This window comes from Vespa mandarinia, chromosome 11 (genome assembly GCF_050613455.1).
Source record: "Vespa mandarinia isolate Hongniang chromosome 11, ASM5061345v1, whole genome shotgun sequence".
Taxonomy (NCBI): domain Eukaryota; kingdom Metazoa; phylum Arthropoda; class Insecta; order Hymenoptera; family Vespidae; genus Vespa; species Vespa mandarinia.
The window spans coordinates 3,546,002-3,561,353 of record NC_140820.1 but is presented as its reverse complement, the minus strand read 5'-3'; the positions used below and the strand labels follow the sequence as shown (position 1 = coordinate 3,561,353).

The window sequence follows — 15,352 nt, the reverse complement described above, 5'->3', positions numbered from 1 at the left end:
CAAATTTTTTTTTTTTATTTATGATACATAAAAACAACAAATATAATTTATTTTACAGCATTCACTTTATTACAATATACGATTACCCTGAATATTTTGTCTAGTATTTAGCAATATCTTTTCTTGTCGTTTCTTTTCTTCCTTGAATGCTTCTTTGTTGGCTTTACGTTCTATTCTCCTTTCCTAAAATTATGATTATTATATAAAAATGATTTAAAAATACTATATATATATATATATTGATATTATATTTTTCATTTGAAAATTCATGAAAGATTTAGTAGGTTTCATTACCTTTCTGTATTCTTTTAATGCTTTTTTTCTTTTTTTTCTTTCATCAGGAGATTCATCCTTAGGCCTTATACTTAAAACACTTAAAGTAGATTTCATAGTCTCTGCTACAGATCGTGTATCTGTCGATTTTGTATCTTTATTTTGTAAATTAAATTGCGCTAATGCTTTTGAAGTTAATTTTCCTGCTGATCCATCTAATACATCTTTTGGTATACCAGTTTTAGAATGAATTTTTATTTTTCTTGGAACCTTTTAAATATGGTAAAAAATAAAATTGTGTAGTATCCAAGAAAACTATTAAAAAATTGGATAATTAAAGTAAATAATATTCTTTTATGACTTACTTTTTGTTCTACAATAAGTTTAGGATGATTATAAATATTACTGTATGTGCTTATAATACTTTCACAATCCCATTTATCTTTTTCTCTAGCATCAACAAATAACTTTATTAAATCATCTTCATCAGAACTTGAGTATTCTTGTTCTATAATTTTCATTCTTTCTCGCATAAATTCCGCTACATTTTCCATCTGAAAATGATAATATATGTAATATTTATTTAAATAATATACACATAAAAATTAATTGAATACCTACATCTTCTTTTTGTAATTTTTCAAATTCTTTGGCACATTGTAAAACCATACTAGAATCAGATGCAATATGTCCTTCTATGTCGTCCCAATCTAGAGCACCAATCTCATTATCATCGTATACAGAATACAACTAAAATAAAAAATTAGAATTATTAATGTTATTTTTATATATTGATAATATTTATAGAAGATACAAACTTTATCAAATTTTTCATCCAACAGTGCCAGTTGCTCGTTCCTTCTCATTACGCTACTACTCATTGAATATTCTGTAAATCTTGACTTTGTTTCTTCATCCTTGAAACTATGTTGAGGACCATTTAAGCTACATAATTCATCTCTTTCTTCATCAGAAAGTTCCATGTGACCATTACTTGAAGCATCTGTATCTTCTTCCTCGCTAAATTCATCTTCTACACAATAGTTTATACAATAATAATATATTTAATATATAAAATACAAATAATTATATATACTTTATATTATATACTAACCATATTCTTCATCTTCAAAATCTCCTTCATCACAACACTTAGCATTTGCCAATTCTATAAAATTGTCTTCTAATTCATTTTCTGGATCATCAAAATCAAAATCATCATCCAATGCCGCTACTATATCTGGATCTATATCTAATCTAAGTCCAGATACTGGTGCAGCTTTGTTTAGCAAACCAACTTTCTCTTCAACATTAGAAGCAAATACAGATGATGGTAAATTAAGTTTACAATCCTCTTTCTTTTCATCTTCGTTAACATTTACAGGATCAACATGTACCCATTCAACATCCAAAGTATTAACATCTTTTAAATGTTGCAAGTAGTCATAATCATCATCAAAATATATTCCATATTTTTGCTGTTCTTCTACACGTTTTTTCTTATCCAATGGTTTCTTTTCTAATTTAGTAGCTTGTGTTTCGCCAGCTGGCACAAGTACTCTTTGTGGTGCTGTTTCATCAGCTATCAATGGATCTTTTTGTGAACGATGTACTAAATGAAATGTGACTGAATTTTTCTTGTCAATAAACTTCTTCGTTTTACCCTTCGGCTAATTTTATAATCAAAATAATATAAAAATGTAATTAACCTATATTTAAAATATGACACCTTCTAAGATTAATAAAATCACTCATACTCACCATTTTTTTTTTTAATATTATAATACACTCAATTAAAACTGATAATGTATTCTATTAAAGAACAATGAAAAATTGATTTAACTTTTTATCTGTTTAGATATTTAATGTTTTTTTTCATCCTACACTAGCAAATAAAATTCACATGGCGCACATGTGTACAATCCGTGATTATCAACTATAGTATATTATATTACTTTTTCTACAATATATGTATGAGTAAGAAAAATTTATACACACACACACACATAAATATTGTTTGTTTATTTATTAATATATTTATTGCAAATATATAATAATTAATTTTATTTTATTTTAATCATTGTAATTTTAACATGTATAAAATGTGTATTACTTTTGTCCCTAGATTAACACTAGATTTATCAAGCAGTAAAAATGATTGGTTTCAATTGTATTTATAAAAATTTTTACTATAAATATTATTTCACAGTTTTTCACTTTAGGTATTATGACTTTATTACATACATATGATCAATTTTTTAAATTCTTCTTTTGCTCTTTTTACTATTCTTTAAAATACATATAAAGTATACCTTAAGGCTAATCACACCTGATTTTATAATGGTTTATGCCATCAATGAGAATAAGTATAATTCTTAACCGATTTGGAATGAACAAGATTTCATTTTAAAAACAAAGATTTAATCTATCGTAAGGTTTCGACAGATTTTTGAAAAAGTTTTATATATGTAGATAAACTATTCTCTAAAAAATACCATATGATTTTTTTTTTCAAAAAATAAAAATCTTTAAAAAAATTCTGTCAAAACCTTACGATAGATTATATCTTTGTCTTTAAAATGAGACCTTGTTTATTAAAATTGATTAAGAATTATCCCTGTTCTTTTTGATGGCGTAAACCATTAAAAAATCAAAGACAGTGAACAACCTTAAAGAAGGATATAAATGTGGGAAAATGAAAAGCATAAATTTACGGTCTATTAGTCTACTAGCACTATTTATTTTAATCCAAATTACCTCGATCGTTATGATATATGTGAAAGGGATATAAATTATTTAAGCTTATAGACCGATAGGGTAGTGCTTGGTGATATGTTCCCCGCTTACGCTTGTAGTTCGTATTTTGTCCATATCTGTCGCTGAAGTCACAAATGTTTTGAGCAAAGGGTGACTTTAATACACAGAAATAATTGCCAATAGTTCTAGTATTAGATAAAACTAGACTTGACGCTATTACGAGACGGGGTAATAATGGAATATTGACTTTCAATGAATGTAACAAAATTGGAGAATAAAAATGGGGTTATTTGATCGGTTAGCTAATCTTCTAGGATTAAGAAAGAAGGAAGTAAACGTTTTAGTAGTGGGGCTTAACAACAGTGGTAAGTCGACGGTCATAAATAATTTCAAACACGAGGATGACCGTTGCATAGACATAGTGCCCACGGTTGGGTTTAATGTCGAAAAATTCTCATGTAAGTTAAATATTGAGGATTGAATGACGGTGGATGCTTTTACAGCACTCACAATTTTCATTGCACCCACTTGTTGTTGTTAACAACATTGATGTTCGTAAAAGGTCCATTTTTTAAGATAACAAAGTTGAAATATTATAAACATATATAATTGTTTATCAAAATTCTTAAATTATTTCGGTTACATGTAATTTTATTCGATTACATGTGTATAAAATTTTAACCTATAATTATTAATTATTAATTAATTATGTCTACGTATCCAATATGTGCATATACATATATAATAATATAACGATATTTAAATTTTCAATACATTATATATATATGTATAAAAATTTGATGACTATTATAACATTTATTATTTTTGTTGTTCAATATCAACTATGTCACTTATATCTAATTTTGGTAATTCTTTAAATGGAGTATGATTTCGTTTACTTGATCGTATAGGAGTACTAGTATGATTATTCATTATATTTTGTAATTTAATTGATAATGGTTTAATTTTAATTTTACTTTGTACCATTTTGGAAGTATTTTCTGATTTTCCTTCTGAGCGTAATCCAATGGTAAAGTTATTTAGAGATGATTTATTTTTTGATTTACTCTTAACAGTTTTTGTTTGCACTTTTGACAATTTATGAGAATGTGCAATTTTCATAGATTTACTTGTACTTGCTTCTGCGTATTTTTCTTTTTGTGACGATTGCTTTTGAATTTTTCTATCTGTATCCTGAAGATCTAATTTATTATTAATATTATCTTTCTTATTCTTTTTTTTATTGTTCACTTGTGATACTCTTCTTCTCCGTTTTCTTTTATATATTTTATTTTGAGATGTTTCTAAATTTGATAAATCATATTCTGAGCTACTGGATTCCTATAAATATTTAAATATTTATTATATGCTAGAAGAAAATCAAATAAGAAAACTAAAATCAATAATTATTAAACATACATTGATTTCTAATGTAGCATCTTCCTTTTTTACTCTTGTCCATGTAAATTGTGCATTATCGTCTATTAAAATATTATCAAATGCTGTTTGTAAATCAGTAGAATAAAATTTTTTTAGAGATTTTCTCAATTGTTTTTCAGTTTGTTCATCATATTTTATACTTCCAGTTACTTCAAGTTTGATTTCAGTTGGTCTAACATGTTTAGAATCATAACATAAATAAATTGTGATATTGGCATAACTTTCATTTATCTTATCATATACATTTAATAATTCTATTATAAATGATGTATATCCCAAATTTGGTTGCACATTACAATTACTCAAATTGTCAACAGAAGACTGAAATATATAGAAAAAAAAAAAAATGAAAAGATATTTTTTATTATTCTATTATCAACTTATACATAGTACTTTTTTTTTCAAAAAAATATTAATAGTAATAAATACCTTTAATTCTTGATACTGTTGCAATCTAAATATATAACAATTGCAATGGTGTTTAGAATTTTGTACGAAAGGTATTATATTGTATATTGTATTGAGTGATACCTCAGATAATAATTGATTTATGTCAACTGACATAGGCATAACCCATTTACCTATCTGTATCTTTTTGCCTCGTTTGAGAAGTTGTATCGCAAAGAGATTTTGCTTCTGTTCTTTCCACGATGAATTAAATCCAATTAAATATTCATTTCTAGCACAATGTACACAATATAATCCACTATATCTGTATAACTCATAATTTACATTTGTTGACACATCCTGATTACTTGTACCAGCAAAATTATTTGTGCTATTTGAAATTAAGTTTTCTTTTATATTATTAAGCTTTACAATTTTTAATTTTTGTTGTAATTGTCTGACAGTAAGCTTTAAATCTTCTATTTCCTTTTCTAATTTTATTCTTTCTGCACTTGACGAATCTAAAATAACAATTACATTCCAAGTAATATTTTTAAGGGTTAGGTTTAACGTATTGACGTATAAATTATTTAAATTCATACCTTCGGACGAACTTTTAATATCATTATTATTATCATTGGAAGACGACTTATTTAATTCCATATTACAATATATTAATTAAAATTTTATACATATGCACATATTTAAATAAAGTCGCGCCAAGAAACTTGTAACTGATATAGTGCAGTGGTTCTCATTTATTTGGTAGTAGTAAACGATTAACAGATGTTACACTTCACAAAGTCGAAGAAGCCAAGCGGATATTTATTACTATTTCTATGTAATATGTATTTAATTATATTATAAAATAAATATTCATATATATATATGTATATATATATATATATCAATTAACAATTTTCTACAAAACAATGGCACCATCTTCTTTCCAGTCAAAAATGTTAATTTTACCGCATTCGATATGTCGGGTCATGATCGTCATAGATCCTTATGGGAACATTATTACAAAGAATGCCATGGGATCATTTTCATAATTGATAGTAGCGATAAACTAAGATTAGTTGTCGTAAAAGAGGAATTAGATATGCTTCTTCAACATCCTGATATAGCAGGTATAACTTTTACGATTGTTGAACATTAAAAGTTTAGTTGAAAATATTTTGTAATCTTATCGTTTTAGGACGTAAATTACCAATTCTTTTCTTGGCAAATAAAATGGATTTACCTGATTCATTAACAACTGTTAAACTAGTCTCAGGCCTTGGACTAGAAAAAATACAAAATAAACCATGGCATATACGTGCAACAAATGCCGTTACTGGTGAAGGACTACAACCGGCTATAGAATGGCTCACAGATCAAATTCGGGATATATATATTAATAAAAGACAATAATCGAACGTATTATTATTCTTAAATCATGCTTAAGATTTTATTTAAATTTTAAGCATTTTTATTTAAAATATTTTATGTTTTTCTAATTGCATTAAATTTGATGAGGGAGTAAGTAACATCTACGTTTTAACAGTACTAGGTTATAACATTGTTTATATCAAACGAATCCGTCCAAAATTAGAGCTAATAACAAAATATAAAGTATATCTATATTTAAGTATGATTTATTTTATTAAATTAAACAATTAAATAACATTTTAGTAATATATTTCAATTTCATAATGTACGTGTTATCGCGCTCTTGTAAAGATGGCGCGACGTTTAAAATCGATCCAGTTATAACTTAGTCACGACTTAGTATATTTCTACATATAAAGCCTACGTGATTGTGTTTGCTAGGCAAATACTATATTTGTATTGACCCTATACAGTTTGGAAGAACGCACGTGAACTTACGTTCTTTTTATTAAATTATTATTTATTTACATAAATAACGATAGAAAAATAATAAATAAAATGAATGAGAAGAGTTTATTTCTTTTCGTACTTTTAATTGGCGTTGTTTTTAAGTCTATCGAGTGTTCTAACGTGAAAAAATATTCTTTACTTATGCCGAATGTAAGCCCGAACGTGGTAAGTAAATTTTTATATTTTTTATGAATATATATATATATGTCTTACGACATTGACAGTACACTTTTATAGTTTGAAATGATTATTGGTATTATATTGTAATAGAAAATTATGCTTTTTTTTTTAATACATAAGCTTTTTAATAATTATTTTCATAACTTCGTTATTGTACATTGTCAAAAGCGTAGTTAAGTGATATAAAACGTTGAATTGTTATTATATTGATGATTAATATAATAATTTTTATTGTAATTTATAGCCAGAATTATATTTATGCACTCCGGTGAAAGTAGATCCATCTAGAAATTATTATATAGTTGGCTTTGAGCCAAATGCTACTATGGAAACAGCTCACCATATGCTCTTGTATGGATGTACAAAACCTGGAAGTACCAAGTCTGTATGGGACTGTGGTGAGATGGCACATTCTCTTAATGGCCAACGTGAAACAGCTGTTCCTTGCAGTGAAGGATCTCAAGTAAATAACACATAACTTATAATGTTTAAATATAAAAAAAAAAAATTAAAGGAAATATTAATGTTAATATATTTTTTATAATATAGATCTTGTATGCTTGGGCTAGAGATGCGCCTCGATTGAATTTACCAGAAGGTGTTGGTTTCAAAGTTGGAGGTGATTCTCCAATTAAATACATTGTTCTTCAAGTACATTATGCTCATATTGATCATTTCAAAGATGGTAGTACCGATGATTCTGGAGTATTTTTACATTATATATTACATCCACTAAATAAATTAGCTGGTGTACTTCTTTTGGGAACTGGAGGTGTTATACCACCTAGAAGTACTGAATATATGGAAACTGCTTGTGTACTCAAAGAAAATAAGACTATATATCCTATAGCATATAGAACGCATAGTCATTCTTTGGGTAGAGTAATTTCTGGATATGTAATAAAACCCAATTGGAAATGGATTGAACTTGGTAAAAGGGATCCTCTTACGCCACAGATGTTCTATCCTGTGAAAAATAATGTTTCGATAACGACGCACGATCAAATTGCAGCTCGTTGCACTATGCAAAATATGCGCGATACTTGGACTAATATTGGTCCTACGAACGAAGACGAAATGTGTAATTTTTATTTAATGTATTACGTTGAGAATGATGAGCCATTGAATATGAAGTATTGCTTCACTCCTGGACCTCCAGTTTATTATTGGGAAAATGATGAATTAAGAAATATTCCTGACAAAGAAGCATCGACATTGTAATGAATTAACAAATCCAGAAATTGTACAAATACAAATGGCTTGATTTCATCATCCTGATTAACGAAATAAGATATGTACATCATATGCGGTTTTAAATTATACGTGTCAATTTGGTGCTATAGGACGAAGATATGGGATCAAACTATCTTGAATATCTTTTTACTCCATAATTGCATTTCCAATAATATCTAGGCATAATTTTATTCCAATTTTTTAAAAATCTAATTTAACTGGTAATGTAGTATTAGTTAATATTTAATTTTATTTCAATATTTTTTATAGTCAAAAATAAGTTTTAAATTTCCAATAATTTTTTTTTTGTAATTCATTTATTTATTGTGTAATATTTAAGGATAAATATTGAAGGCAGGTAAACAACATATCTGGTATATATTGTAATAGACATAATAATTTGTCTCACAGTACAGTTATTTTTTGCGAAGTACTTTATCGAGAATTTATTTAACTTACTAGTTAATTGTTAGTTAATTACTACTTAATTGCTACTTAATTTCTACTTAATTTCTACTTAATTTCTACTTAATTTCTACTTAATTGCTACTTAATTGCTACTTAATCGTCTCAATTCATAATTAAAAGATTTGTAAATGCATGAAGGTAACGCAAATAACAATTGTAATATTATCAGTAATATTGGAAACATATTTCTATAATTGTACATTTTTCATGAGTGTTTTACATTAATTTTAAATTATCTATAGTAAAGTATTTTTCGAAGGAAAGTGAAATGCACTAATCCTATTGCTTGAATGAAATAGAACATATCTGTGATTTTTTTGAAGTTACTAACTATTTTTTTCCTTATTAAATGGATCGAGGTGTGATCTATTTAAATATATTTTGTTTTCATAATAACTTTTTGAAACTTAAGTATTTTATATGTTTTAATCAATTTAATTGTGTATAAAAATTTCGATACTATACCTGATAGATTAATGTATGTTTTATTTATATATTTTTGATCTCTACAATGAAATCTCATATATATCTAATAATCGTAGAAAATTACAGTTTCAATATAAAACTTGATTATATTTTATATAAGTCATTTTATCAAGAGAAAACTTTGAGAATATCATTGATATTCGAGAATTTTGTTTTCCTATATTTCTTCTGGAACAATGCACACTGTAATTAATATGTAAAAAAGAAAAAAATATTATGCAATGTTGTATAAATTAATTCTCTATAACGATGTTAATTATATTCTCAAATATTTATTTAAATCTTAAACATATACATATATTCACACAGAGAGTATATATATATATATATGTATGTATATATTACTAAATGAACCATCGAAATATCTATTTTCGAGTATGCATAATACAGAAATGGATTTATCGTTTCAATCTCAACAATATATAAAAAGACGTTAAATTTAAATAAATCTTTACGCATCATATTAAGAGTTATTTTCTTCCATTTTTTAATACAAATTTCCTTTTGTCAGTCAGCTATTTATCTTCTTTTTCGACGTTTTTATCAATCGTTTTAATTATAAGTTTTCAACGTTAATATTTTTTTTTCACAAAATAATTAGCCAATCTAATTAAATATAATATATTGTTTCGTCTCAACTTTAATAATTTTCAGTAATTACTGTTTCATTTTATAATATTCATTAAAAAATTTTCCATTGTTCACAAGGACGATAAAATTGTACATCTTTCGTAATTGCTTTAATTTATTATTGTTACAGAGACTACTAGTTGTTTCATTATAAATGTTAATTCAGATATTAATGATAGCTTATCTCAGAAATCGTTGTAGTAACTAAGTACATTATTAAGAACATTTTATTTAATTTTAAAACAAAAAACGTTAGATTATTAACGTGCTTTTTTATGCCTTATACGAAGAAGTTAAATTAAACCGCAAAAAAATGAAGTTACCTCGAAGTCGAGAATTATAACGAGCAAATGAGGAAATTTTCTCGAATGGAAATGAATAGGAAAATAGGAAATTGTAATAAGAAAAATAAGAATTCATTTCCGTCTTGAGTTTGCGCAGCAAACTTTCTGAGTGGTTCGAAGTATTACGTTCGAAACTGTTCTTGTCGGCCAACGACCAAGTCGATGAATTAATATTCTCTACCGTTTATTTTTAAAGATCGAGATAATCGCGAATTAGACGATCTTCGATTAACCGTTATACGGTTGTGTATTTTCTGAATACGAGATTACACTCGTCAAAATGTCTGGTGAAAGGGACCTCTGTAAAGTGATTTCATTTGGACGCTCGCCCATGGAATGATTAATTGAATTAATTAAATATAATGTTTTGTTTCATAATTAATTATTTTATATTTAATAGTACGGTTAATTAAGCACACACATACACATACACACACACACACACACATACACACACATACACACACAAACATATATATATATATATATATATATATTATTAGATATTATAATATAATGTTAAAATTTAAAGGTAATAGAGATAATAAATTATTATTATAAAGTTTGTATTATAGTTGTAAAAACATTAATCATGATGCTCAATACGTAGAACAGGATTATCGTATCGAGGAGATACGTAATTATTTGCTTCATAAAACGAGCCTTTGTAAAAAGTGTGTCGTTGGATATATGGCAACATACGTTTTCGGAAAACAAATGATCGGAGAAAGTGCAGAGGGTAAGTGGAAGCCTAATAGAGGTGTGTCCGAGCGGTTCAGCTGGTTCTCTATCTTTCTCTTTCCTTTTCTTTTATTTCTTTTTCTCATTTTTATTTATTTATTTATTTTTTAATTACATTTTTATTCCTTTTATTCCTATTTAATATAATCTCATCACTTAGTTGAAGTGCTGCTTCTGGAAACCTACAAGCTAACGATGTGACTCCAATTTTACGTTATTACTCGATGTATATTAATGCAAATTAATTGGATTTTAATGCCTTTTTAATTAGTGCAAAAAAAAACCGCTTGTGCCGCAAGATCTGTTTATCCGAAAAAAAAGGAAATGTCTTCCTAGAAAAGAAGATATATTTCATGAAATCGAATAATCTGTGTCCAAAAATGTGTGTCCAATGTAGTTGATAGTTCAACGATGAATGAACTGAAAATGTTCAAGAATAGAAATTTATGTTTGAACAAAAACATAATAACTATTTATAATTATTTATAACTAAACGTTTCTTATATTTAAAAGAGTGTATATTATAATTTACAGCACTACACTATTAACTTATACATATATGTGTATATATGTATAATATTTTTTATGAAAATATTTAAATGCCTCCAATGGCTTGGACTTCAAAAATTTCATATTATTTAAATACAATATTGTTTAAATAATAGTAAATCATATTGCAGTACTATATATACACTATACTATTTTTATAATCAATTAAAAGTAATCGAAAATATAAATAATTTAAACGTACCTGTATATATTGGAAAGGGGAAAGAGCTGAGATGTTTATTGATAAAGGAAGACTGATTCGAAAACTATCCAAGTGTCCACATTATTGTTTAAATCACTGGCGAATAATGACTCCAAAATAAAAAATGCAAATTAAAATTATTTTATAATAATGTTCAAATAAAATGCGATATTATGTAAATAAATGTAAAATAATCGTAAATACAAATTATTTAAGTTTAAATGCATAGAAGGAGAGAGCTGCGATGTTTACTAGTCGGAATTCAAAAGATTACTGACTCGACAACTGTCAAAGTCGGCCACGTGCTCGTTCTCATTTGAGGTCTATAAAAAAAAAAAAAAAAAAAAAAAAAAAAAAAAAAAAAAATTAAACTTTATTTTTATGCTGATTGATCTATTATAACGTGCCAATTTTATTTTTTTTTTATCTTATATCTTTTAACGATTTAAATTTAACGATTATCAGGGATTATATAAATAGAATTTGGCGTTAATCATCGAGTATCAATTTGCCCATAATTAATCGAAATAGATCGAAGTTGAACTTTCCTTTCGTTTCTCCGAGGGACAATCGTAGATGCCGATAACAATCGATTCGTAGCACGTACGAAAGTCGCATTTGAACTTTCGTTTCTTCCGATACGACCCACTTGGAGTGTCAGGAATTCTCCAGGAAGTGTTTTAGATTTCCTTCATGCGAGATCTCGCCGGCACCGATAGGTAAATCGTATTCCTCTCTTTCGACTCTTAGAAATTGATTCGACGTCGACTCTCAATGCGACTTGCGTTGTGAGATTTGCGGTCGAGATCGATTCTCTTTCTCTCTCTTTCTCTCTCTCTCTCTCTCTCTCTCTCTCTCTCTCTCTCTCTCTCCCTTTCTATCTCCCCTCCCTATCCCTTCTTTTCCCTTTCCCTTCCTACGCCTCATTCTCTCATCAGCGTTCTTTCGTTCAAAGCATACCGATCCTTGATGTCCCTTTGAACGCGTGATATACATCGCTTTGGAAGCGGCTTTTGCTCGAAGTTAAAATGAAGGAAAAGAGAACTCGAATCACCGTGCGCGCAATACAATAATGCGCGACAGAGATTTTACGACTCTGTCGCTAAAAAAGTCGACGACATCGACGAGTTCGATGACCCTCGGACGTGATTCACATACTTTGACTCGTCGTATATCGATCTGTGTGTCTTTTGTACACGACACGATGAGCTTTCTCTCTCTCTCCCTCTCCCTCTTCCTTTCCCTCCCTCCCTCCCACCCTACCTCCCCTCTCTCTCTCTCTCTCTCTCTTCGTAGAAAGATTTAACTTCGATTGAGAAATGAAAAATACGAATGAATACTTTCGTTAGAATCTGACAATTCGATAGATTTAGGAATTTCGGCTTTCTTGATAGCAAATATAGATTGTAGACAGGGTAATATTCGTGCAGGCACGAGGATGGAATTCGATCGGGTAACGATGCCGCCGCAATAATACCACCGTACGAAAGTAAAATCGGCACGCAGCCTCGGCACGTTTCGAGGTACCCACTTCCGTTTCTCCTCGCACATTACGTCGATTTTTCTTTTCTCTTTCGTGCTCGTCCCATGTGACTTCGTATCCGCGGCGATTCCGTGAGTATGATAAAATGATTTAAATGGAAATCAAGCGGTAGAATTTAATCCAAGCCCGATCTATAGGAATCTCGCGGGATCTCTTTAGAAAATTAGAAGCGTGAGAGCTGTAATGGGTAGGAGGAGGGGGGTGAGGAGTTGAAAGGGAGGTAAAGTAAATGACAGTGAAATATGTCTGGATCGTCGAGCCGAATGATTGAAGTTCTTGAGAAGGTAAAGTTTGCATTTTCCTCGTACTTTCTCAATAAGTTATCCCTTTTCGAAGGAACATTCGTAGCTTTTCCCATTGACTTGATCTTCTATATCAGTAGTAAAGCAGACTGCGTTCCCATTCTCTTTCTTTCTCTTTGGTTTATCGCGAGACCGGTAATACGTCAATGAAAACGGCACGTCACGCGCGTCTAAAAGCATCGTCTCGTTGGTAAAAGCATGGTTCGTCGTTAGGAAAGCGACCAAGCCATAATCCAACTGACTGACTGAGTACTGCAGGCAACTTCGAAAGTGAGGCCTCGATCACGTTTCATTCGATGCCAACTTGACGTACACGTAGTAGACGTACCGTCCTAAGCTCTGTTTTCTTTTACCTTATTTTTCCTATTTGCAATTCCTTTTTATTTTTCTCGTAATTATATTTTTCAATTAAATCATCGATAAAATTCAATAGCTAATTCTAACGAGTTTTCCAAGTAATATTTTATCTAAAAAGAAAATCAAGATCGTATCTTCATATCTCTGTACAGATCAAAGGTAGTACCAATTTTTTTTCTAACTGTAAAAGTTTCAATTTTCTTTTTTTTTTTTTTTTTTTTTTTCAACGAAAACTCATCAGATATTTTTCCCGATGGATGCAAGGAAACGTAGTTAAGTCGCAACGAAACACGGAAATGTAAATCGTATTTGCGAAATACGAAAGAAACATTGAAAATCGTATTCGAGTCGTGACGACAAATAATAATAAGGGAGAAAGGGGTAACGCAATTTTATACGATGGTCTTGGGTCTTTACGTGATCTTTTTTTAATTTCGTTCCGAAGTAATACCGAGCAAATTAAATTGATATTCTTCTCTTTTTTTTTCTTGTTATCACGAAGGTAAAACGACGTTTTTACTAGATATTCCATTTATAAACGAGTCAGAGAAATAAAAAGCTTAACAAGAAAAATAGTATGATATGATTAAGAAAAGAATTGAGAAATTAATAAATGATAAAGAAACTAGTTAATAATAAATTCAGAACATGTGACTTTTTATATTGTTTATACATAAAACACCCTCAAAATTTCGAAGATGAATAGACGTCGATTCCTTCACTCTCGTACGAATACATTTACATTTTTTTTCTAGTCTGTATCTCAGACTAGAATCGCAAACATAAAAGAATAATCTTTACAATATATAATTTTTAACATTTTTTATTTGTTTTCAAGTTAAGCTTTCGACTAAAAAATCTTTAGAAATTTTTTTTTTAAACGAGAATAAGTTCACGTCCGTATAAAGATTAAGACAATTAGCATGTAATTCGTATAATCGACGGTTTGAGAATTCTAACGAGATGTTAAGGAACTGAGAATTCTTCTTTGTACTAATTCGTTCAAATCGGTAAGCATTGGTATTAAAATCCTTTAAGGTAGAACTTGAACATCGTGGATTCGACATGTTCGAGTAAAATCAAGGGGTTGCTTTTTTTCCTCGATTCGAAATCGAGGTAACTTTCTCTTCGATCGAGAAAACGATCGAAAACAAGAGAAAGAGAAACTCGAAGAAGATCGTAAAAAGGAAGAAAATAAAGCTCATTCGTCGAGGTGCGGAAAAGCTCGGGAAGAGATGAAAATGAAGAGGGGATGGAAAATGTTCAAAGTGTTCGTAGCACCACAAAAAACGGGGGATGCAGTGTAGTTCTCGCGGAATCCGAATCGACGAGGCGAGGAATGAGGAGGCGAAAGAGGAAGCAAGAGAAAGGATGAGAAAGAGAGGGAGTGAGGCGAATATTGCGAGGGAGAGGGAGAGAGAAGTCGCTATTGGTTAAGCCGCTTGGAAAAGCCCACCTGGCTGCTTGGCCGGCCGGCACTTCGCTCAGTTCTTCACTGCGCTCCAAGCGAAGCGGAGCTTTTACCAACCGGATACACGTCCCCTCCGTATCTCACTATCCATTTCTTCTTCTCTAC

The 15,352-nt window shown here is 29.1% G+C and overlaps 4 protein-coding genes across 5 annotated transcripts; 2 read left to right on the top strand and 2 right to left on the bottom strand.

Moving 5' to 3' along the window:
- Window positions 1–27: 27 nt before the first annotated feature.
- On the bottom strand, window positions 28–2,309 carry LTV1 (LTV1 ribosome biogenesis factor). Its single transcript, XM_035865552.2, has 7 exons — window positions 2,035–2,309; window positions 1,388–1,943; window positions 1,092–1,306; window positions 895–1,023; window positions 639–827; window positions 295–543; window positions 28–183 (listed from the first exon to the last, which is right to left on the bottom strand). The coding sequence occupies exons 1-7, from the start codon at window positions 2,035–2,037 to the stop codon at window positions 70–72; spliced, it is 1,455 nt and encodes a 484-aa protein (XP_035721445.1). The 5' UTR covers window positions 2,038–2,309; the 3' UTR covers window positions 28–69.
- Window positions 2,310–3,102: 793 nt separating this feature from the next.
- Arl6 (ADP ribosylation factor-like 6) lies at window positions 3,103–6,800 on the top strand. 2 transcript variants are annotated; one of them, XM_035865429.2, is made up of 3 exons: window positions 3,103–3,395; window positions 5,811–5,990; window positions 6,059–6,800. In XM_035865429.2, the coding sequence occupies exons 1-3, from the start codon at window positions 3,311–3,313 to the stop codon at window positions 6,271–6,273; spliced, it is 480 nt and encodes a 159-aa protein (XP_035721322.1). In that variant the 5' UTR covers window positions 3,103–3,310; the 3' UTR covers window positions 6,274–6,800. The 2 variants fall into 2 exon arrangements, with proteins under 2 accessions (XP_035721322.1, XP_035721321.1); XM_035865428.2 differs by having other exon boundaries at window positions 3,106–3,488.
- LOC118441267 (uncharacterized) lies at window positions 3,835–5,607 on the bottom strand. Its single transcript, XM_035865426.2, has 4 exons — window positions 5,460–5,607; window positions 4,900–5,378; window positions 4,450–4,791; window positions 3,835–4,371 (listed from the first exon to the last, which is right to left on the bottom strand). The coding sequence occupies exons 1-4, from the start codon at window positions 5,518–5,520 to the stop codon at window positions 3,850–3,852; spliced, it is 1,404 nt and encodes a 467-aa protein (XP_035721319.1). The 5' UTR covers window positions 5,521–5,607; the 3' UTR covers window positions 3,835–3,849.
- On the top strand, window positions 6,770–9,261 carry Phm (Peptidylglycine-alpha-hydroxylating monooxygenase). The gene is made up of 3 exons (XM_035865427.2): window positions 6,770–6,906; window positions 7,166–7,384; window positions 7,471–9,261. The coding sequence occupies exons 1-3, from the start codon at window positions 6,790–6,792 to the stop codon at window positions 8,140–8,142; spliced, it is 1,008 nt and encodes a 335-aa protein (XP_035721320.1). The 5' UTR covers window positions 6,770–6,789; the 3' UTR covers window positions 8,143–9,261.
- Window positions 9,262–15,352: the final 6,091 nt, after the last annotated feature.